This window comes from Salminus brasiliensis, chromosome 8 (genome assembly GCF_030463535.1).
Source record: "Salminus brasiliensis chromosome 8, fSalBra1.hap2, whole genome shotgun sequence".
In the NCBI taxonomy this organism is placed as follows: Eukaryota; Metazoa; Chordata; class Actinopteri; order Characiformes; family Bryconidae; genus Salminus; species Salminus brasiliensis.
Genome location: NC_132885.1, coordinates 14662303 through 14687223, shown reverse-complemented (window position 1 = coordinate 14687223; position 24921 = coordinate 14662303). Strand labels below are relative to the sequence as shown.

Genomic DNA, 24921 nt, shown 5'->3' with positions numbered 1-24921 from the left:
TTGAAAGCCGGTTGTAATTGTTGTGAATGAGGAATGGGTCTTTGCAGTCAGCATTCCTGAACATATGAATTTCTGTAAAGTGCTCAGTTACTTATCTCTTTCACCATATTTGGTTTGGGTCCAGGAGGTGCTGACTTATGAGAAGATTTGTAAGTGTGTATGTTCATACTGTAGAAGTTAAGATCTTCAGGGAGATGGACTGCTTGAGTAAATATGGAGAATTGGAGGTGGGGAGGGATGGAGGGGGAATGGTGTTTACATTAAAAGTAATATGGAAACAAAGTTTATACGAAACCCTCAGATCTACCATTTATGACAGTATATGGGCAGTGTGTGTATTTGGTCTCTGTAGCACATGACCAAAGCTTTATCCTTAGAGCCTAATGTAAGTAAAATGATCAAATCAGCTTAAACATTGATACACACACACGTGTCATAGTGGTGTGCTATCTACTTTCAGTTAATTCGAAATCATTCCAAGTAATTCAAATCCAGATTAAGCGGAGTGATATTTATTATTTCATTACCATTGTCAGCAGTATTACTAGGCCAGTGGTGGGTTAGTTGTTAGGGTAGGGTAAATATAACAGTAATACCGTATACCACGGTATTAAACAGTGTTGATGGTATCTCTAAATGTGGACAGTATTTCAAAATTATTATTTATTATAATGTGTCTGTCAAATTTCTGTTTTGTGTACATGACCAAATAATGTGCATTTAAGAGACCAACAGGATGGGGGCGCAGTGGGAACTCACTGATTGGTGATGTCACGCTCTGGAAACTAATGGGAAGACTGGTAGTTGCCATCTGGTTCTGGAGTGTAGAGTTTGCACACTTCAGTGCTTCTGAAGGTTTAGTGTTAGATAGAAGATAAATGATTAAGTAAAAATGATATTTTATTAATCAGTCATCACTGCTACACCCTTATCCAGCATTAGGAGTTATATTGGTGTAGCAGTGGTGACTCTGCTTGGATGAGGAATTGATCCTTTTGTTTTTATCCGCAGGCTGATGGTGTAAGTCACAACTTACTACAAATTGCTTCTTGGCTTCAACATTTGGTTCTAGGTCCAACTTGTAATTGATGTAGAACATTTACTGTATGTGAAAGCTCTATAAACCTTTTATAAATCTTAAAGCTTCTTTAAATACTCATTTTTATTGTTCCTAATGTGTTTTTTCTATGGCATTGCAGTAAAGAATCACTTTTAGGTCCTTGATTTTTGAGATTATTTAATTATATTTATTATATTATTATATATATTCTTATATATTATTATATATTTATAATAATATATAATATTATATATACATAATTAGATATTATTAATTATGTAATTAGAGAGTTAGAAAGAGTTCAGAGCAGCTGTGTTTCTGGATTACTCAACCCTGTTCCTTTGTTCCCACACAGGTCACAGAACACTGTATATTGGGGTTCATGTCCCCCTGGGGCGGAAGACACGCAGACGTCACCGTCACCATGGCCACAGACACAGGAAGAGGAGCAGAGAGAGAGACTCAGGAGTCGGGGATGGCCGAGAGTCACCTGCATATGGTAACATTGACCTGTTTGACCTTTATTCTTACTCTCTCCCTCTATCTCTCTCTCTTTCTCTCTGTGACCTTCTTCTCAAGGTTGTTTCTGTACTATGTGAACAGGGCTCACTGTTCATTTAGCCATTCACTACATGCCTCTGAGTCACTCATCCTCCTCTGCGAGGCAGCAGCGATTATGCTCACCCAATTCATATGTCAATAGTACCACACACTGATTTTCAGTGGGAACACTGCACTCTGCACATTGAAAACAATAGAAGATGGGAAGCGAGCATGATGCTTTGTGATCTTAACACAGACTAAAGATAACCGTGTGTCCTTAAATGTGGGAAACATTTTCATTTACATAACTGACATAGCTAGCTTTATTATATAAGTAATGAATCTTCTATTTCTGTTCTGTTCCGGTGTGCAGTGAAACAGCTCATATTCATAAAAGAACTGTTGACAGGGTCTTCCAAAGATACTGTAAATTATTTCACTCTGTGTTACAGACACACCCTCTCAGAGGGTCCAGTTTCTGCTGGGAACTGAGGATGATGATGAAGAACACATTCCACATGACCTCTTTACAGAGCTGGATGAAATCTGTCTCCGTGATGGAGAGGACGCTGAGTGGAGAGAGACGGCCAGGTAACCCGACACATACCAACCATACCTCCGCAAACAAAGTGTCCTTTTTTAGAAATCATCGTTCCTAAGGCAGTGGAGGTTAATTATAGTGGGATAATATGTTTACTTTTTTATCTCCATAAATACATGCATTTTTTTCTGAAAAATTACTAAACATGCAAATTTGAATGTAATTGCTTCCAGGATTAAACAGTTTGATACTAAATGGGTTCATATGTTTACTGCAGTGAGTAGTAATTATTAATTAAGACTTGTTTTTGACTAAATAAACAATGGTGAATGGTGTACAGTCAACTTTTTAGTTTTACAGGGGGGTGCTGTTTGAGGTGGTGACCAAAACCGTAGGAAAATGAGCCCCGCTCTCCTGCATGTGGGCCGACTGATATCTATTTTGTGCGACTGCCATAGTCTTCTAAATATAAATATATGTAAAAGCCACAGAATTGTGTATAAATGTGCAGAACATTTGGAGACCGAAACATAGTAGACAATGCAGTGATATTCACAATGATAGCTATATTAGAATGTCTTTTTTATTATTAAACTTATTGGAAGGTCATTCTGTTTATTCAGTTCCAGTTCCAGTGATATTGAGTTGATGCTAAAAGCACACTGTCAGCTTATCTTACAAATGGGAATGTGAGTTTGACCTAAAATGAATATTGCTGAACAGCATCTGTCTTTATAATGTGGAAATGTAATCTAATTAATAATGCAGAGCAGCCATAGCCTATGCCACTCATTGAGCTGGGTGTTAAACTTCTGAAAGTGTAATTGATGGCTTATACATTAAATTATACTATTACTAAAGAGTGCAGCTGCATGGTCATGGCTGATTGGTAATGACTAGGCTAGTGTGAGGGAAGGGGTTGGTGCTCTAGGACACTGGGGATCCAGTAGCCAGCAGTGTTTGTATCTTTGATTTTTGTACATATATTCATACATTTATAAATACTGCATATGCCTATTTACTTCTGATGTCAATGTCAGAGACCTCTATTTATTTATACAAACACTTACCTTAGTACCCTGCCACACTCCTTCCCCCACTTTATATAATTTTTGCCACTTTGTTGAAATTGCTGCATGTAGGCCATAACCTTTGTCAACTATCACCACGCTTCCTTGACTAAATTTAAAAGAAAGTAGTTTTACTATAAAGTAAAATAAACAGAGGAATGAGGAGGGAACATGTCCATAAAATCATGTGCTCTGTCGATGCATAGGTATTTTCATTGATACTTTTCCCATTAGTGCTCATTACTGTGTTCTTGTTTCTCTGTCTCTCTCTCTGTCTCTAGGTGGCTGAAGTTTGAGGAGGATGTGGAGGATGGGGGGGAGAGATGGAGTAAGCCCTATGTTGCCACTCTCACTCTGCACAGCTTGTTTGAACTACGCAGCTGCATTATCAATGGAACCGTGCTGCTCGACATGAGGGCCAGCTCTCTGGAGGAGATTGCAGGTGTGTGTGTGTGTGTACATAAGGACAGACAATCAATTAATCAAATTAACCTTTATTTTCTCACACATTGAGGCTGGCCCTCATTTGCAAGGCAGCCAAGCATTGGAGTGTATTGCAGTGTATTGGAAGAATAAAAAATAAAAGATAAAAATTGGACTTTACTCAACTTAGAATAACTTTGACAGAGCTAAATAAATAAGTGAATGAAAAATCAATCATTTAAGGTTTATAAAAAGGAAATAAAAAGAACAAATAACGATTTACAATACAATAAATAAAATGAATGCAATTAAGATAAAAATAGATAAGTACTATATACAAGGATTAGATAAAACAATAAGCTATTAGTAAAAATAAAGTAAAAGTAAAAGCTTTAAAATAGAGATTAAATGTTTTTTAAGTGGTTAAGTGACATCGCTGTTCTGTAGTGAATCCCAGCTCGCTGGTGCACTGGAACTAATAACAGATATTTCCAGCACACTAAAAACTCCTGGAAACATCTGGCAGGTGTTATCATCACTGGAGCGAGTATGATAATTACTATTATTTGTACTGAAGATAGATGAAATTTAAGCTGGCACATGGCCAGAAAGTGTTTTCAGTTTCCCATCATGAAGACCAAGCACCTTTTTCACACAGTCTGCAGGGATGAGTGTTGTAGGGTTTTGCTAGTAATGAATGTCAGTGCAGAATGATAGATTGATGTTTATGGAACTGTAAGATTCATGTTTATATTTTAAATGATATCACTGCAGTCCAGGATGGATAGTAGGGTTGCCTACACAATGCTTTTGCTTAGGACATCCTCCAGGAAGAAAAAAATGCTTTCTTAAGGCTTTATGTGCGTTGCTGCTCTGTTCTGTGAGTACTGAAACAGCATCTGCACACATCGGTCAGTAGATATTTGGCAACACGTTGCCAGAACCCTTCATTAAACCCCATCAGTGGTTTGAAAACAGTACATAATCCTGTCAGGCTTGCACTGTGGCATGGTTAGCATGGCCTTTAATTTGGAATAGAGAAATAGAAAGACACTTGGTGATCTAGCAGCTGTATGGTGGCTTAGGGCCTGTTGGTTTCTGCAGTGTGCCCGGCCCAAAATGTAAGGTAAATGATTATGATATTCAGTTATTTGTGGGGACGCTGTGCAGATACAGATGTTTTTTTATTGTAGCCATGAAGACATTCAACTACTACTAGGCCAGCTATTGCTGTCCCCTTGTAAACTGTTTTGGCATTATTTCCTGTAATGTTAAGTTGCTAATCTGTTGGTCTGAAAGTACTAATTTCTTTTATATCTTTGCATAGTACTTGTATTGTGTTTCTAGGCCATTTATATTTTATAATTTATCATCTTTTTCACATTTGATGAAAAGGTCAGATGGTGTTTTCAGTTCTGTAATTCTATAAAACTGTGGAGTGCTTCAACAGGAGGGGATTATTGTCTTGCATGACAAGGAATTAACAGAAAAAATTCCCCTTAAAATGGTGCCTCAAAAAGCTCTTTCTATGGGCACAGGGCCATAACTCCATGTAATACAGCACTCTATCACTTTCTTAAACAGCTGAATTATACAATACACAGTGCTGCACTTCTGCCGCTGTTCTTTTAGCTACTGTTCATTGCACACATCGCTGCTCTCCATCAAGTGCTGTTCCATTACCCATCACTTATAGGGGTATCAGGAATATGAAGGGTTTCCATAAGTACATATTAAAGTTTCTCAAAATACTGCATATTAGTCATTTAAATAGCTCATTAGTTCAGTATTAAGACTGAGACATATGCTCTGTTAAGTATTAATCAGTCTATTTATTATTCAAGGGATATTAAATATTGATATCTTTCTGGTGCACATAAGCAGATTTTCAGAACCCACTAGCTGAACCACTTCACAGCAGGTATAGCAGCTGTTTTTTTTTTTCAAATAAAGATATGCTTCTAGAAATATTCCAACATCTGGACTAGTTAGTCATACATGAGCAAAGCCTAGTCCTACATGGTCGCAATATTGATTCTTTCAACTACATCAGTTATGGTGGTCTGTGGTAGTCTGTAGTTCATTTCAATGCTGTTTAACCATCATGAGGTGAAACCCTTATACATGCCCGACTGAAGTGTAACCTCTTTGGCAGCTTGGCAGGTTTTTTTTTTTATTTATTTATGATGATTTATATATATATATATATAAGGCAGTAATGAAGCCAGAATATTTTAGGTAATATGGTAATATGGTTATAGCTATTACGACCTAGCAACACCATAGCAACCACAGTGTTGTGACAGCCTTGCAACTGTTTAGCAGTGTGAAGCGCTTAATGTGTAAGTATTCAGTGTTTCCTTTGGGAAATGCACTTTTCAAGTTTAGGATTGTTTTTTCTTTCTCTTTCAGACATGGTATTGGACCAACAGGAAGCCTTAGATGAACTTGGTGAAGAGGTGAGGAAGAAAGTTCGCCAGGCTCTGCTCAAGCAGCACCATCACCAAAACCAGAAAAAACTGGCCAACCGCATTCCTATAGTACGTTCCTTCGCTGATATTGGCAAGAAGCAGTCTGAATCAAACTCCATGGACAAGAACGGTATGATGTATCCTGAAGGGAATAACACTTTCCATTTCCCATGTCCATTTAGTGAATTGCTATTTATAGTATGGCATTTTGTCCGCAGATTACTGCAACTTGTGTTATGTAAATGGCAATGGAGCCACAGATTACTACTGATCTCCTCCATACAACATATCAAATATCAATCTTTCTGGTTCAACATATGTCTATGATTATGCTATTTTAGGAAAAACAGCTAAGGAATTGTGTATTTATTAGATCAATGTCTAAAAGTGCGTGCAGATATGCTATAGATACACTTAACTGGGGTTTAATCCTTAAGTGTGCATTAAATGTGCAGTAATGACTTGCGTTTGGCCCACTTTAGATGTAGGAATGAGAGCTGAACTCAATGTAAAGCACTCTCAGTGGCTTTCACTCTGATAAATATGCATTAATCTGGATCAATGTTGTGGAAGATTCACTTAATCTAAGTCTTTGACTCGATAATGCTGGAAAGGAAATCATTGTGTTTGTATGTGTGTGTGTGTTTCACCACACAAAATCTTATATTTCTGTATATCGCCACACAAAACCTTGTATCTCCATTTCTGCAGGTTCATTGACTTCTGTCTGTCTATCACACAGAAATATTATGTCTCCATTTCTGTTGATTATCACTTCTTGATAGAATATATATCTTTCAGTTGTTCTTTAAATTATATCACAATTTCATGATAAATTGACCCATAGAAATACTTCAAAATTATTAGGAATGCAAATATTTATACATTGACTTCAATTGAAAGTTAAGAAGGTTGTTATTTTGGAGATACAAGGCTGATGTATATGTATAATTATGTGAAAAAAATGATGACACCCCATAAACACCTATTTTTTAACTTACAACTTATGGACATTTGGACTTTAGTCAAACTTTAATAATTCAAGGATTCAAGGAGACTTTATTGTCATTCGCATCACATGTGGTACATGGGGTGGAACGAAATTGTGGTACCCAAGGACCCAGTTTTACCCAGACAGCAGTACTTAAATAAATAAAATATACATAAATATATAAAAAATATATGTAAAAATGAAAATAATACTGTAATAAAACTGTAATAAAACTTGCACAGTCTATTTCTGATGGTAGTGTGGCAAGAGCTGTGGCAATAAATACATGTAGGTCCCATTATGACATTTTAGGATCATTAAAGACTTCCTTATCTTGCAGAGTTAGCAGTTGTCTTAAAAGTCCTCTACTTGTTAATTATTTTGCGGACAGTGGAATGGCTGATTTATAATTGGTCTGACGCCTCAGAGACTTTGAACTCTTTTTCAATTGTAATAACACACACAATCAACAGACAGCCAAATAAATGTTTAAATAAGGTTTAAATAAGGCCCCTCCAAAATACTCTATAATGATGGTCCAATCATCTGCGTTTGATGTGCTATATCTGATACTAATTCTAGCCATTATGTAGTAATAATGGGGTGTCCTACTTTTTTAGCTATACTTGTTTAGTTACATAACCTTCATCTCTCAGTATAGTTAAGATCAAGATGAAATGCCCATATGTTTAACTATGTTAAAAAGACAAAGATTTTCATGGAATATCCTAATTTCTGCACATGACTGCATGTATATATACACACACACACAGTTTGTTTTATATACACACACACACACACGTGTGAGTGTGTGTGTGTGTGTTATTCTACAGTATGACTTTGAACATTAGATAGAATTTTCTTCTGAAAAATGACCCTTTTGGAGGACTTGTTCTGACTGTATTAATATTTTATTCATGTGAAAATGATGCCACATTTAAATGAACTAAACTACGTCCATTGCTTTTACAGTGTAGCTGAATAAAAATGATTAAAAAAAACTGAGAATAGCTCCTAAATACTGTTTTACTTTGTAAACTTCTCTAATGTGTGTCCAGGAAAGCTTGTTCGTGGAAGATGAGCATTAATGTTTGGCTTTTGTGTGTCTGTGAGCTGTCTGTTACACCACTCTGTGGATGCTCAGCTCCATTTGCATAACAATGTCCTAGTTTAATCCTCCCATTCAGTGTCTCTTCCTCCTCTCCTCTTGTCTTCTCTCAATGTTTGTACGTGTGTGTGTGTGTGATTGTGACAGGTGGCTCATCTTTCTGTTCAGCCCTTAAGTCTTCTTTCTGGGGTTCATTTAACTCTGATGCGAGGTGCAGGCAGGTGTCTTCCTGCTCTTCGTGCTGGCCTCAGTGTTGCACTTCCAGAGTGTCCATCTCCTCTCCACTCCCTGACCCATCCTCCACCTCCACCCAGCCAGCACCCACGCCCCACCGAGCCCACACACACACCGCACAGATCTCCGGTTCTCTGCAGACAGAGGACTACCCGGACGCAGGCAACTTAGACTTGACTTTCTCCTCTAGCTCTTCCTAAAACATAACTTGTAAAGGTGGTTATTTTTTATTTACAGATGCACGTGTTTGGATATTATAGATGAAAGATCTAGTCAGATCAAGTGGAAATGTTCAGCCACGTTTAAAGAAACACATGTCCACTATTTTGTTGAGTAGTTGGTAGCTTTTAAACCTAAATGGGCTTTATTTAGCTTTGTAGAAAAAAAGCTGACATTTAAAAAGGCTCCACCAATACAAACATTTTGTCACTGATATGGACCCATAGTTTATTGACAAGGATTAACCGGCTAGATTTTCTGATAAATACACATTTGTCCTGACAGAATGATTGTCAGCTGTCCAAATTCTGATTAGATTTGAATTTAAATGTCCAAATGTTTGTGGACACCTCTTCTAATAACACATACAGCTACGTTTAAGTCCATCAGCATTGCGTTGCTGACACAGATATACACATGCACATGCACAGCTTGTCTAGTCCCTGTAGTGAAGTATTGCCAATAGAATGGGACTCTCTAGAGCAGATAAACATTAACCTATTGGCACCATGCCTAATGCCAGATGAGGGCTAGGGGGTACAAAGCACCCCAGCGTTGAGCTGTGGAGCAGTGGAACTGTGTTCTCTGGAATGATAGTGCTCTACCCAATACTTTTAGTTCTCCAGAATCTAGTAGAAAGCCTTTCCTGAACAGTACAGACAGTTATTACAATAAATTTCCTTGATTTTGGCAGAAACAATAAATGAGTGTCCCAATACATTTGTCCATATAGTGTATTTTATCTGAATTTTGTGTTTTGTAATAATGTGTAATAACAAAATATTATTAAAATAATAATACTCCCATATTAAAATATGGGAGTAATCTGTAATGTAATAACAGATGTATTTAATGTACTTAATACATGTTAACGTAAACTGTGTCATTATTATTATTATTATTATTATTATTGGTGAAAATATCAAATGCATTGAATAGATCTATAGTCTAGCTTCTGAACAACTTAGACTGTAGTACCTTTCAATATTGCATGGAGTTTCTGTTATGTTTTGTGCTTTCGTGCATGTTTGAATGTACTGCATGTAAAGGCATTAGTGTCAAAAGAATAAAAACATATTAAGTATTATTCATTCAAGAATTGCCATGAAAGCATATTTATAAAAGTATTTACTAGAATACCACACTGTATACTTTGTTAGCCTCCTTTAACCCTGTTCTTCAATGATCAACACCCCACAGGAACACCACAGAGCAGGTGTTATTTGGGTGGAGGATTATTCTCAGCACTGCAGTGACACTGACATGCTGTGTATTGCGCTGGTAGTAGTAGATCAGTAGATCAGACACAGCAGTGCTGCTTGTGTTTTTAAACAATGTGTCCATTTACTGTCCACTCGATGAGACAACCCTACCTAATTGGTCCACCTTATAGATGCGAAGTCAGAGACAGAAGCGCATCTGTTGCTGCACAGTTTGTGTTGGTCGTTCTCTAGTCCTTCATCAGTGGTCACAGGACTCTGCTCACAGCACACTGTTGTCTGGATATTTCTGGTTGGTGGACTATTCTCAGTCCAGCAGTGACGCTGAGGTGTTTAAAAACTCCAGCAGCACTGCTGTGTCTGATCCACTCGTACCAGCGCAACACACGCTAACACACCACCACCATATCAGTGTCACTGCAGTGCTGAGAACGACTCACCACCCAAAAAATAAATACCTGCTCTGTGGAGGTCTTGTGGGGTCCTGACCATTGAAGAACAGGGTCTTAAAAAGTATGCAGAGAAACAGATGGACCACAGTCTGTAATTACAGAACTACAACATGCTTCTATATGGTATTCTAATATGACTCTGTATGTATAAATATATTTATTCTGCATAATAAAGATTAACATAAGTACTAATTTAGTTGAAAGGCATGCTGCTGAAATATTTGTTGATCTGTCTGATGATCTTCTAAAACTATGGACTGTTATCATAACAAAAGACTATATTGAAGACTGTGTTTCTCAAAAGCTTCTAAGCTTAAAGAGTAGAGTGAGCATCACACTAAACTCTCTACACTCATTAAGATGATCCTAACATTAAGTTGCTTTTGGGAAACCGGGCTCCAGTCGTTTATGTCCCCTTTGCCACCTTTTTGGAAGTTGTGTTTAGGAAGTTGCTAGCTTTCTTCACGCAAGAGCAAGCACATGAGAAGCACCAAACCCCTTTAGCAGCCCTGAATCTGTTGCATTCTATTGTTGTAATGTTCCTGATTGCGAAAAAATTCCAAGCACCATTAGCACGCTAATTCATGCAGAGTGCCCATCCAAAAGTCACACAGAAACAGCAGCCCTGAAGCCAGGGAACATGACTGCTAAATAGAAAATCTACTTATGCAGCGTAGGACACACTCACAGTCATTCTCACTCCCCACTAATGAGGTTTGGTGCTACATCATGTTTAGCAAGCCACTGCTGTAGCTGCTATTAAAGTAGAATGCTAAAACTGATTAAGAACGGAATAAGAGAACCTTACATCTCATTATTCCTGATTTTTCTTGCTGCAGTTAGTAAATAGAGTTCGCATCTGCCTGTAAATGAATCAAACACTGAAATTAGCGTCGGCCCAAAACTAACCCAACGACGATTTTCTCATTTTCTCCTCTTTCTGTGGCTAATTTCATGTTTGTATCACTACATTGTGGACTCATACTGACCACCATTGTCTATTACGTCCTCACATTACTCACCTGCCCCATAAACACTGTGTATCTGGCTCTCTTTCTGTCTGCACTAAATCAGCAAATACTACTTAATGCACCTCAGCAGAGCATCAGTACATTACATATCTCTTTCTGTCTCTCTCTCTCTCTCTCTCTCTCTCTCTCTATCCATGAACAGCTGTCTACATTGATATAGCTCTGTTCATTACTAAATTGCTTCCCTGTAACCTTGATACCTTGAGAGGCACTCTGCTCTGCTTGATCTGCATTGGCAGAGCAATGACTGACTTTGAATGCTTTAGCCGTAGTTGCTGGTAGTTTCCAAAGGACCAGGCCTGTTTGCATGACTAGTTTTTCTGCATTGTTTTTGTGTGCCCAGGCCAGATGATCCCTCCACAGCCCTGTGCCCCTGATCTTAAGCCAGAGGTTAGCAGGGAGAACAGCTCAGTGGATTTTAGTAAGGTAAGAGTGACCAACTACAGGCTTTTCAGCATAATAAAAATAAAAAAGCTGTGACTAATTTGTTAAACGTATGTGACGCAATAGAGCCTCAGGTGGGGATTAGAATCATATGTTTTGCGGCTGCCCAGACTGACTTAGGTAAAGAAACCCCCCAGAATAAGATGCCCCTTACAATATGCTCCCTGGGAGCCCTGGCACGTGTGCTTGTGTGTATGTTGTTCACAGTGTGTATGCGTGTGTTCACTGCATAGATGAGTTAAAGGTGGAGACTGCATTTGGAGAATACAGTTCTTTTTTGGATGCTATTGGTATAGTATTTTTTTATTGTTTTTATTGCATAATATTTACAGTTGTTAAAGATAAGATAAGATAATCCTTTATTAGTCCCACAGTGGGGAAATTTACAGTGTCACAGCAGCAAAGGGATAGCAAGACACTCAGATGCAAAATGTAGATGGATGTGTGTGTGTGTGTGTGTGATTTTAAATGTATAATATATACGCTATATATGTATGTATAATACTGTATATCTCTCTATACATATTTATTGTTTCAATACACATTTACATAAAATAATTTTACTTCGTATGATCACTAGATCTGTAATTACTGTAAAAAAAAACAAGAAAGAAAGCAAGAAAAAAGAACCAGACCTAGAAATGATTTGACATAATATATATATATATATATATATATATATATATATATATATATATATATATATATATATATATATATATTCTGTAGTAAACATGGACTTGATATTTAGTGCTAGCTAGTATTACAGGCAGCAACAACAAACAGCAAATGTGTTTTACTAATGCAGAACTGTAAATAAGTTGTCCAACATGTGGCACCATCTGTGCCAAATAATATTTAGTATGAGACAATTAGGTTTGCCTTAAACTACCATCAAAACAGCATGTCAGAACGAAGCTAGTGCTCATAATAGTTGCAGGAGTGTTACAGTCATTTGTGAATACTCCAGCTTGGGATGGTATGGGGAGTAACACTTTGTTGCTACAGCAATCATGTGAACACATTTATTTACCCTATGTGTAAAAGGTCTATAAAATCTATGAAACAATTTGCATGTGTTTATTTCAATACATAATATACAAAAACATCAGCATTTAGATATAAGGTACAGTACAGTGACAATGTAAGATCTTTTTTTACCATAGAGAGTTGATATTTTATACACTAGAAGGTTAAAATAAGGGGCAGTACAACTGAATAATATAGTATTGAATTAATGAGAGGAACATTTCACAATAAAACAGAATGGGCTATAATGACAGCAGAAATGACAGCGCTCCAACAAGGATCAGGCCATTACCAAACATTGCATAATACACGGGATTACAGATTATGCAAATATGCGTAATCTCTATACTATATCATATACCTCCATATGTGCTAGTACTTCATGTAAAATGCTATTTTGACCTAGTCTATGAATAGAACGAGCTGGTGAGTTTTTGGAATTTTATTAAGAATGTTTTTGTCCATAAATATAATTACATGGAAGGAGGGATACAGGGGTTTCATAAGAAGGGAACAAATGCTATACCACCCCAGTGCTACAATGGCAAGTAAGTTTGAATGGGATTGGAAGAGTTTAAGCAAGCCGTGCAGCACAGTTCTGAATACTGGACACAGTTCTAAACTGGTAAATACAAAACAGCGGAAACCTCAATGGACCCCTGGCTAATTTTATGATTATGTGTGTGTGTGTTGTATCTTTGATGCACTTTTAGATTGATCTCCACTTTATGAAGAAGATCCCTGCTGGGGCTGAGGCCTCAAACATCCTGGTAGGAGAGCTGGAGTTTCTGGACAAGCCAGTGGTGGCGTTTATCCGTCTGTCTCCTGCTGTCCTTCTCAATGGCCTGGCAGAGGTCCCCATAACCACCAGGTCAGAAGTGTACTATCCCTCTAACTCTAAAGTCTCAGATCAGGACCTGGATTGCAACAGGCCCTGCTTGTATCAGTTATTTACCCATTTGTAACATGGAATAAATAATTGTTTATGATATGTAATAAGTGTGTAAATTACTTTTTTTGTATTCTTTAGAAGGGTTGTCCACAAACATATGGACATACAGTGCATGTGCAGTTTCATATAGTTTTATATATCTGCTCTTTGGTTTTAAATGATAAGAATAAAATAATTGACTTTTTTTACTAGTCAGAATAGCCATCATTAACAAACAGTGTTGAACAGTGGCAAACAGGTATCAGGCAAACAGGTAACAGGTATTACTTTCAATAAAACACACTTTTTGCACTGATAGCAAATACACACTACATGACCATTTGCAGGCCATAGGTCATCCTTAGTTAACATGTGAAGGAAAAAAGGCTAGAAAATTCAGTGTATCTTATGGTCTCTAAAGTGCTTTCAACACAGGGGTGAATTTGGTCATAATTCTTATCCACTAAGCTTTAATCCGTTAAGAATGTTCTATCCATGCTTCTAGTGAAAATGGGCTTTATGGTTAATAGCAAGTAGAAGATATACGCTGTATAAGTGTATTGTAGGTGCCTCATTCCCAAAGATACATTACCACTACATCCTAAACAAAGCTACTAATGTATTTTCTGTCTACCAGGTTCCTCTTCATTCTTCTGGGGCCTCTTGGCAAGGGACCACAATATCACGAGATTGGCCGGTCCATTGCAACCCTTATGACTGATGAGGTGAGAAAAATCTTTACTGAAATATTAACTTACATTTACATTTACATTTACATTTAAGGCATTTAGCAGACACTGTTATCCAGAGCGACTTACAAAAGTGCTTTGGAGTGCTGAGGATAACCTCAGCTAGTTTGAACAGACTATTAATTCAAAGATACCTCTAAGTAACTGAATTAACTGATTTCCAGAACTGGATAAAAAAGCTTATTTGTTCTCCATACTTGATGAAAGGTGTTTTGGCTTTATGGTCCTGTTGTACAGAGACTTTAGAGTCATTTTGCAGACGTTTTAAAAGCATTGCGTCAGTTATGACAGAAGAGGTTTCCCTAAGACGTTAGTGGGTGTGGAGATAGTGGAAGCAGCCAGAGACCTTTCACATCTCCGCACATTCTCTCACTCCTTCTTCAAGGCGCTAGGAGTTTCTGAAAACACATAATGATATGCAAACGCCTGCTAATTAGCTAGAACACCACTTTTTGGTCTAGCAGTCAGTTACTGTGTTGCTATGGAAACAGAGTAAAGGCACTGCTGTTGAGTTATGCTAATATGTACTTTTACTAGCAGTGATTTTGGCTTGTATTAAGTGTTTTGGAAGTGTACATAATTGAGCAAGGTGCCATGATTTTTTATTTATGTAAATTTCAGGTTTTCCATGATGTTGCATATAAAGCCAAGGACCGCAATGATCTGGTAGCTGGAATCGATGAGTTTCTTGACCAAGTAACAGTCCTGCCACCTGGAGAATGGGACCCATCCATTAGAATTGAGCCACCAAAAAACGTCCCTTCTCAGGTAGATTTAATTCATTCTTTTTCTAAAGTTGTATGCCGTATAATAACGACAGCATTGTAATAATTTGTAAATCAATTTCTGTGGAGGCCTGTGGAGTTCAGTACTGTTTCCCGATGGTGCCATTTTTCCTCCAATTTATTCCGTAAACTCCACACAAACCAGCGATATTCCGAGCTGGAAGAGACAGAGCTGACACAAGTGCTCTGTGTGTGTGTGTGTGCATGTGTGTGTATGTGTGTATGTGTGTATGTGTATGATAAATAGGAGAAGAGAAAAATCCCTGCTGTCCCCAATGGAGAGCTGGCAGAGACTGAGGAACATGGGGGGCATGGAGGCCCTGAGCTACAGCGCACCGGGAGGTCGGTTTGGACAGTGTGTGCTTGTGTTCAGAAGTCTGTGTGTGAGTAGGCAAAAGTGTGCATGTGTGTGCAGAACAAGAGTGTGCGCACTTGAGTGAGGTTACGCAGGTGTTAAAGATCAAGACAAATCTGTAAGCATGAGACTGAATAGGACTTAATTACAAATTAATCTTTGTTGCTCATGAGCTGTTTACTCTCTATAACCAAATGCCATGGCACTGAAATCTCGTTTCACAACTTCCAAATGAACTGGACAGACGCCACAACTGACATTTGGTCACAGAGACTCCCCCCGCGAGTGACAGTTTTCACAACTTACTGCAACTTTCTCTCCTCTCATAACAACAGTCCCCTTCTGTTCTTGAATCCCCTTTTTCCCTCTCGTTCATTTGCAACAATGTTAAATGAAGCCCCATTAAGAGTAGCTTTAACCCGATTACATGCTGAGACTATGAGGCTAATCCACTGTGGCTAGAGGTTAAAGTCTCCATCAGTCTACTTCACTTTGGTTTTATTCAAACTGCATTAGGATGGCTGCTTCTCAGGCTAATAATATCAGCATAAGTAATAATGTGGAATAAAGATTGATGGTTTGTCCCAGAGCCGGCCAAGCAGAGGTGCTATTAAAATGCTCACACTATAAACGAAAGGGACAGATTTACCATCCACTTTCCAGTAGAAATTGTGTGCCAATGATATGCATAACAGTGGCAAATTCAGTGTGATTCAAGCCGTCAAGTATGATACGTCTAGATTTAACGCTTGCTAAGCTCATCTGTGTGTTCTTGCTTCACAAATGATGATGTCTGCTATCTTGTCCACATCTTTGATGTAGTACTTTAGAATTTTTAGCCTCATAACAATCTGCTTTACTGATACTTCTTTGATCCTCATGTTAAACGACAACAGCAACAGACATATTTTTAGTTAGATTTTTAGTTTGCACTAATGATGTGACAACAGCAGACATTTATGACCTTTTATCTGTTTCTGTAAATACTGGAACAAACATTTAAGATTAAGATAATTTTTGTGCTCATTGCAAGGCAGTGCAATAGAATGTAGCCTCCACACACACACACACAAACAGTATTGACTAGGGGCAGTGAGTGCACACACACACCCAGAGCAGTAGGCTCAGCAGATGGGGATCAATTGGGGGTTAAGTGCCTTGCTCTAGTGAACCTCAGCTGTAAATATTTAGAGGGAAGAAAGCAGTTTATATATACATATATATCACACTAAAATGTCCTTGTATCTCTAAAATGGCAAGGCCATTTTTCAATGGAAGTCATTGTAAGAGAATTTTAGTCTAAGCCACTTTGGAACATTTCTATTGGTCCATTCATCATGAATTTTGGCACAATGTAAAGAACAATTTTATGTCAAAAGGTGATAGCAACAATCATGATAAATAGATATGCTCCAAAGTGACCTGGAATAAAAGCTTTATACATTGACTTCCATTGAAAGTTAGATTTTCTGTAAAGTGGCCATTTTTGTTATATATACAAAAAAGGCTTCAGGGTGAATATTTGTCTGATTGCTGTAGCTGCTAATGCTAGGGAAATACAAGAAGACAACCAAAAGCATGTTTTTGCCTTTGCCTCAAATATTATACTGCTACTTCAGAAGCAAAGTCGGTGTAGACTATACATGCTGCAAGTCAGATCCTTTCAGACCAGCAAGTGCTGTCCTGTGTGTTCCAGGTTGTTTGGTGGATTTGTCATGGACATAAAGCGCAAGGCACCGCATTACCTGTCAGACTACACAGATGCCATCAGCCTGCAGTGTGTGGCCTCCTTCCTCTTCCTCTACTGCGCTTGCATGTCTCCTGTCATCACGTTTGGGGGCCTACTGGGAGAGGCTACAGAAGGTCGCATAGTAAGAAAAGCACAAAGACTACACAGAGACTCAAAAATAAATGTGTACACACTGACACTTTTTAATCTCAGCTTTTGTGTTTGTCCTTATGTTTGATTCTGTACTCTAGAGTGCAATTGAATCTTTGTTTGGTGCATCGATGACTGGAATTGCCTACTCGCTGTTTGCTGGCCAGCCCCTTACAATCCTTGGCAGCACTGGTCCTGTCCTGGTGTTCGAGAAGATTTTGTTCAAATTTTGCAAGTGAGGCTTCTGTTATAATTCTGTATATTCTGTTATAGAACTACTATCATAATAGTAGTTCTCATGATACTACGAACTGATTTTAATGTACTCTCTCACTCATATCAGAATCACACATTGTGGATATGTAATCCGATTTTAGAGACTTGCCTTGTGGAAAACCTAATGCAAATAAAGTGCTTTCTGATTCATCCATGTATCCATATGGCCTTGACTAACTGCTGGCTCTAATGCTTATGAGAAAGTATGAAGCTGTTCTGAAATTTCCTAGAAATGGAAAAAAAGCTTACTGTACTTCATATACATAGATATATATGAAACGGATTATAAGGAGTAAATGCTGTTTTAATAATATTACTTGTATACAAGCTGGTCTGATGTAATGTGGCTTTGTATGTAGCGAAGCTTCAGATTGGCATTGCATGACACTATGAAGTAACTATACAGGTAATAAATCGTTGTTGGCATGCAGTGCCTCCACAATGATAACTTTACAGGAGAAGGAGAAAAACTTTCAATGGAAGTATGTGTAAAAATATTTATTCCAAGTAATCGTGGAGCATTCAATTCAATTTTGACTCAATATAAATAACAACAGCCAGATTCACATTATAAAGTGATAAGAAGCAAAGTGGAGTATATACATGTTTTTGCCTGACAACGATAATATGTTTTTTATTCATACATGATTAGTTACATGATGTTCTTAGGCTCTGTTCTTCTGCTTTGTTTTCAGAGAGTATGGGTTGTCCTACCTGTCCCTAAGGACATGCATTGGCCTGTGGACTGCTTTTCTCTGTATTTTGCTGGTGGCTACAGATGCCAGCTCACTCGTTTGCTACATCACTCGCTTTACGGAGGAGGCCTTCGCCTCCCTCATTTGCATTATTTTTATCTACGAGGCTCTGGAGAAGCTGATCCACCTTGGCGAGACATATCCCATCAACATGAACAACAACCTAGACAAACTCACCACCTATTCGTAAGGGCAAATGCACACTCACTCACACCCACAAAAGCACACACATGGTGTTTGCATAGGTTTAGATGCGTAAAGTGATGGGGAGTGTCTTTAAGGAACTTACAGGGGGTCCATATACACACAGACAGGATTGCGTCCCAAAACAGACATGTTCTCAGGGTTTTCTCAAATGTACACTTCTGTTAACATTTTTTAAATCATGTTTTACACAGAGCACTGTGCACAAGTCTTGGGGTTCTGGGGCAGTTCTCTATTTCACAGAAGCTCTTCTGTAATTTTATTTCTCTCTGGATCATCCATGTGTGTGTTCTCCCTTCTTCTCCTCTGAGAAATTACAGGCAGCATTACCTGCTGTTTTCCGCTGAACTCAGGGGTAGTCTGATCATTTTAGTCCAGTACATACAATCTCTGGGATTTTCCATGTGTCATGTTAAAAAAGAAGGTTTTTGGACACTGCTAGGCCCCGTAATTAGACTCTGAACTCACGTATCCATGATCTTTCAGATCAATCAGTTTTGAATTGTGAAGCAAAAACATTGAGAGTAACATTTTTCTGATTTGTTGTTAGAACTTGCCTTCGCCCAGACTGAAATAATAGCCAGTGTCTCTTCCGTACTCCAGTGTCTCTTTGACCATTAGGAGACCACTGTTGAGAATGTGGTCTTGTGACAACTAAACTTTCTTGTACTGTGATAATATTATCTCTGCCTGAATGTGAAGGTTCTCACTGAGGAATGTGTAAAGTTGTTATTACAGACAACCCCCTCATAAACTAGTCCAGTTTAAATAGGGCTATTGATATACATTAATCCTCTACTTTCTGTAATGTTGTTACTTTGTATTTATTTTAACTTTAGTGTTTTTAGCATTAGAAATTGAATTTCAGGTATCTAAAATCTTAGCAGGGTTCTGTATACATCCAGTTAGTTGTAATTATAAAAATCGTATATTATGCATCTTTAATGCTTGTGTGTCTCCAAATCTGCAGCTGTGCGTGTGTTGAGCCAATCAACCCTAGCAATGCCACTCTGCAGTTCTGGGAGCAGAACAACATTACAGCCTCAGAGATCTACTGGGAGGCTCTGGAAGTCCAGGTCAGTATGTATACAACCAACCAAAAACTCAGTCTAACCATTGTATCATATGAACATTAACCATTACATCAATCATGTGCTCTATCCACACCAATCAAAATATTAGTAACACTGACAGCTGAAAACACTGATTATCTTATCTTATCAAGTGGTGAGATATATTAGACAGTAAGTGAACACGTCAGATGTGCTAAAAGCAGGACAAGTGGTCAAGCAGAAGATGATGAGCCACTTTGATGTGCCACATTGTGAATGCTAGACGACTGGGTCAGAACATATCTCAAACATCAGACAGGTCCTGTGGGATTTTTCTGGTATGTATTGGTCAGTACCTAACAAAAGGGGTCCAAGAAAGGACAACCGGTCACGGGCACTGATAGGCTCACTGGTACTCATAGAGGCCACAACTAACTTAAAGGATCTGCTGCTTACTGGACTTGGTGCCAGATACCACGGGGTCCATTCCTTGAATGGTTGAATTTTTTTTTTTTTCTTTTCAATGCCGCAGGTTGCCTTCCTCTGTTCTAAACTGCCATAAAATGAGACATTTTGGTTAGAAATAATGTAATGGATGTTTTTCCTTTTGTTTTATGACATGTTAATAACAAAATATTGTCTCATTTACATACAAACACAAATTTGGCACTGATTGAAATATGTATTTTTCTATGTATGTTTCTACTGATAAGTATAAGTAATGTATATCAAACCATGCAGTTTTATTGCCAGTGACAACTGGGACTTCTAATAGTTAAGAAACTATTTCTACTCTCAGAATACTGTAGTAGGAAATAGACATACATGCTGTACATTCACATGCTCATTCATCTGAACTGAGGAAGGACTTTATATAATCAATGTATAAGTGTTTAAAGGTAATCCAATATGGCAAACCTAAAAGAGCAGAATGACTTCACGAGTGGCGAGTCAGGTTTACATGAAAAAGGTTAGAAAATCTGCATCTCATAACCATGTGAGTGGCATGCTCTCTCTCTCCCAGATGGAGACAGAGCAGCACTAGAGATTAAGGACATGTGGCCTGGATTACGCTGGATTAGCCATGCCAGACGACTAAAAGCAAACTATATACATTCCTCCTGCTTTGGACTGAAATATAGCACTGTTGATGACAATACATACTGCCGTGAGAGAGAGACAGTGAGAGAGAGATAGAGTGAGTTCAAAGAGATAGAGAGTGGATCAAAGTGTTTTACAGGAAATGGACCAAAAGCACACATGTTTGGGATGGAACAAGTAAAAAAAAAGCTGCACAAAACCATTGTACACTATATGGTTTTAAGGATTTTTTTCTCAGTTAGCTATTAAATGTATATGGATATGAATATCAATATGACATAGCTTAATAATACCAAATACACTGGTGTACTCGTGGGTCAAATGACAAAATGCTTTATTAGCTTTTCTAAATCCATATTACAGTAATCCATCACGTTCTGAGAAAAAAAAATTGCAGCCGCTCAGATTAAAATTGGATACCAGGAATTAACCTGTGATGCCAATAAGATTAATACCGCAAAGTAAATGATGCAACAATCTGTAAGCATTAGAACATGTTGGCTAAATATGGCATGTAATTATTTTCACCTGGTTCCCTCTGTGTGTGAATCTGCCCATCTGTATGTTTTCTTGTCTGTCCCTCAGGACTGTATAGAGAAGAAAGGAGTGTTTGTGGGTTCGGCATGTGGGCCTCATGGACCCTACATCCCTGATGTACTCTTCTGGTCTGTTGTTCTCTTCTTCTCCACTGTGGCCATGTCTGCTTTCCTTAAAGAGTTCAAGACCAGTCGTTACTTTCCCACCAAGGTACTGCAGTAACCACACAAACATAGGACATGCTCTGTGTATGTGGGTGTTTGTGTGTGTGTGTGTGTGTGTGTGTGTGTGTCTGTGTCTGTGAGAGAGAGTGTTTTCTGCTGTGTACTGGTGCCCTCTAGTGGAACATCAAGTGAGGGATACTTCGAATAGGGTTCATCTAAATTAGGGACCCTATGGTATGTTTCTTAGAAAAGTATGTTCCAAAATAAATTAGAATAAAACATATTCATGTGTATTAGTGACAATTTATATGTAGATGTTTATTCTCTGTTTCCCTGCCCTGTCTAGGTTAGAGCAATCATCAGTGATTTTGCTGTGTTTTTTACCATTCTAACCATGGTACTAGTGGACTACGCTTTAGGGGTCCCCTCACCAAAATTGCAAGTTCCAAGCAAGTTTAAGGTGAGCTGGTCTTACAAACAGTATACAGTTAGACAGTCATCCGCCTTTTACATCCGACTTTTATAGGACTCTATACTGAAAATGGCACACACTTATTAGAATTTACCGGCTTATTTGCATTTAGAGTGATTCTTCTGTTTAATTTTACTGTCTATTTTACAGCAAACTGCATTTGCATTCTGCATAAAATATTTTAAGCAATTTTCAAGGCTGCTTAAAACTTTTGTACATTACAATATAAATGCTAATCACATATGTAATCACACACACTCTCTCATACCATTGTTAGTTTGTGTTCCTATTTTAGCATTCACATTAATTTCTTAATCTTAAATCTTCTTTCATTTTTACTGTACTGACATAATTGTGTTAATCTCCATAAAGCCAACACGAGATGACCGAGGTTGGTTTATTAACCCACTGGGCCCAAATCCGTGGTGGACGTGCATCATTACAGTGGTCCCAGCTCTCCTCTGTACCATCCTTATCTTCATGGACCAGCAGATCACTGCTGTTATCATCAACAGGAAAGAACACAAACTCAAGGTAGAGATGAAAAGAACTTGCATGATTTATCGTTTTGTAAAATGACATTAGTCTTTTTGGGCATGGGCATGTTACAGATTGACAATTAATAAAAAAATATCTCATATCCAACTTCTTAAAAGTCAATACCCCCTTAATTAAAATAGTCTGTGAAAGCTGTGAAAATAAACACCAAAAGCACCCTAAGCCAATTAGAGAGAAAGTTATAGGAAACGGCTACAGTATAATAGACAAGTGTTTGGATATCCCAGTATGGTTGGATCAGTGGTGAGGAAATGGAAGCTGCACCATACCACCCAGGCACTGTCTAGACAAAGCTGTACCTTAAAACATCAGAATGTAAAGACGATTTACGAGGGAAACCACAGAGACACCAACAATCATTAGGAGCTACAGAGTACACTAAGTGTAGAGTATTATGGTCTCCATATTGACTTGTGTTTAGTCGTATCTTTGAATTTTAGTCTATTCAAACTAGCTAAAGATATGTTTCTGAGGAAACAGTAAAGCACTCTGGATAAGAGCATCTGCTGAATGCAGTAAATGTAAATGTAAATGTAAATGAGTTCAGCGGTAGAGACTAGAGTGAAGGTGAGATACCCACATGCATGTCAGAAAATAAGATCATGGATGAGTGTAACTCACAGAGGCTTAATAAGCACCTAGACGTTGTGGCTAACCATGGAGTTGTGCGTTACTAAAGCACTAATTCAGCAATATTAAGAGCTCTTCATAGAGCTGGTCCCTGGGAGACTGATTAAGAAGCCGTTCCTGAAGTAAAAATAACACCAAAGCATGTATTGAACAAACTTGAACTCTTTGGGCAAAAGATTTAATTCTACATGCATCTCAAACCTACTAGAGCACATGTCTTAACAAACCCATATCCCAGCAGTACAGTATGGGGTGGTAGTGTCATATTGTGTTTTTTCTCATACTTGGGGACTGTGCATCTTGTTAAAATTGTTCAAATTTGAGGGGGGGCCTGTTTCAGTCTGCTGAACTAAAGCATGGAAGAAACTTCTCCTTTTAGCAGGAGTATGACCCCAAGCACAAGGCCAACCAACACATAGTTAAGTAGTTGAACAACAAAAAGGTGTATGTTCTGAAATGACCAGTCAAGTCAAAGTCCAGATCTCAGTCCTGTTGAGAATCTGTGGCACTGTTTAAAAATTCAGGCCCAAGAGTGTCATCTGATCTACCTGAACAACCTAGAGCAAGTCTGCCAGGAAGAAGGAGAGATAATCACTTCCACACAGTGAGCAAAGCTGGTACAAACATACCCCAACAGACTTTTTATTGCAGCACTTTTTTATTTAAGTAGTAGTCGAGAAACATGTAATGACTTTTAAGGAGGTTGAATACTTACTGTAGGTACTGTATACAAACACTGAAAATGTAGACACTGTCTTTACTGGTGATCACATCAAAACATTTGGTGCCCTGCTCACTGCTGTGCCTCTTTTTGGTCTGGCTGCAGAAAGGCTGTGGTTACCACCTGGATCTGTTTGTGGTGGGTGTGATGCTGGGAGTGTGCTCGCTAATGGGACTACCGTGGTTTGTAGCAGCTACAGTTCTCTCCATCACACACGTGAACAGCCTGAAGCTGGAGTCAGAAAGCTCAGCCCCAGGAGAGCAGCCCAAGTTCCTGGGCATCAGAGAGCAGCGCTTCACTGGCCTTATGATATTCCTCCTCATGGGCTGCTCCGTCTTCATGACCTCAGTCCTCAAGGTCAGGCATTGCTGCTTTTGGCACTTTCTGTCCCTGATGTGTCAGACAATGAACTAAGCAAAGGATTTCGGTACAAAGATTTACATTAGTCCTGAATAACGTAGACTTTCATCAAAATGATCAGAAACAAGGACGCATACAAATGTGTTTGGGATGCTAGAATCATGTGTGATTATAGTTCTAAAAACCTTTCAGTTGCAATGTGGAAAAGTATGAAATTATTCTTAAAAATGGTGCCAGAAAAAGAAAGTTGTTTTCTCTTTATGCAAATAAATTTCAGTACGCAGGAGGTGAAATATAGCAGCATATTGGTGCTGTTTTAATTGCCACATAGAGAAAGTTCTGGCTCATCTGCAGATGAATTCCTCTTAACCGCTTGCTCATTTTGTATCCGTTCTCCAGTTCATTCCCATGCCTGTGCTATACGGAGTGTTCCTTTACATGGGTGCATCTTCACTACGAGGAATACAGGTAAAAACACAAAAAGTAACATTAGATTTGAAATACGTTTAAATGCATTTATGATGGGCATCATTCTTAAATGACAGTTTCTAAGACC

The 24921-nt window shown here is 38.3% G+C and overlaps 1 protein-coding gene across 2 annotated transcripts in view; it reads left to right on the top strand.

Annotated features, from left to right (window-relative positions):
* The window catches only part of slc4a10b (solute carrier family 4 member 10b), a 57824-nt gene that overhangs the window by 27769 nt on the left and 5134 nt on the right, over positions 1–24921 (top strand). For both annotated transcript variants that reach the window (XM_072685729.1, XM_072685728.1), the window contains 18 exons: positions 1416–1559; positions 2056–2194; positions 3496–3656; positions 6050–6238; positions 11707–11789; positions 13550–13707; positions 14405–14492; positions 15138–15284; positions 15549–15643; positions 17353–17527; positions 17637–17770; positions 18507–18752; positions 19741–19846; positions 21509–21670; positions 21971–22084; positions 22469–22630; positions 24111–24362; positions 24765–24833. In XM_072685729.1, the coding sequence (XP_072541830.1) occupies positions 1416–1559; positions 2056–2194; positions 3496–3656; positions 6050–6238; positions 11707–11789; positions 13550–13707; positions 14405–14492; positions 15138–15284; positions 15549–15643; positions 17353–17527; positions 17637–17770; positions 18507–18752; positions 19741–19846; positions 21509–21670; positions 21971–22084; positions 22469–22630; positions 24111–24362; positions 24765–24833 (2624 nt within the window). The remainder of the gene's footprint in view (positions 1–1415; positions 1560–2055; positions 2195–3495; positions 3657–6049; positions 6239–11706; positions 11790–13549; positions 13708–14404; positions 14493–15137; positions 15285–15548; positions 15644–17352; positions 17528–17636; positions 17771–18506; positions 18753–19740; positions 19847–21508; positions 21671–21970; positions 22085–22468; positions 22631–24110; positions 24363–24764; positions 24834–24921) is intronic.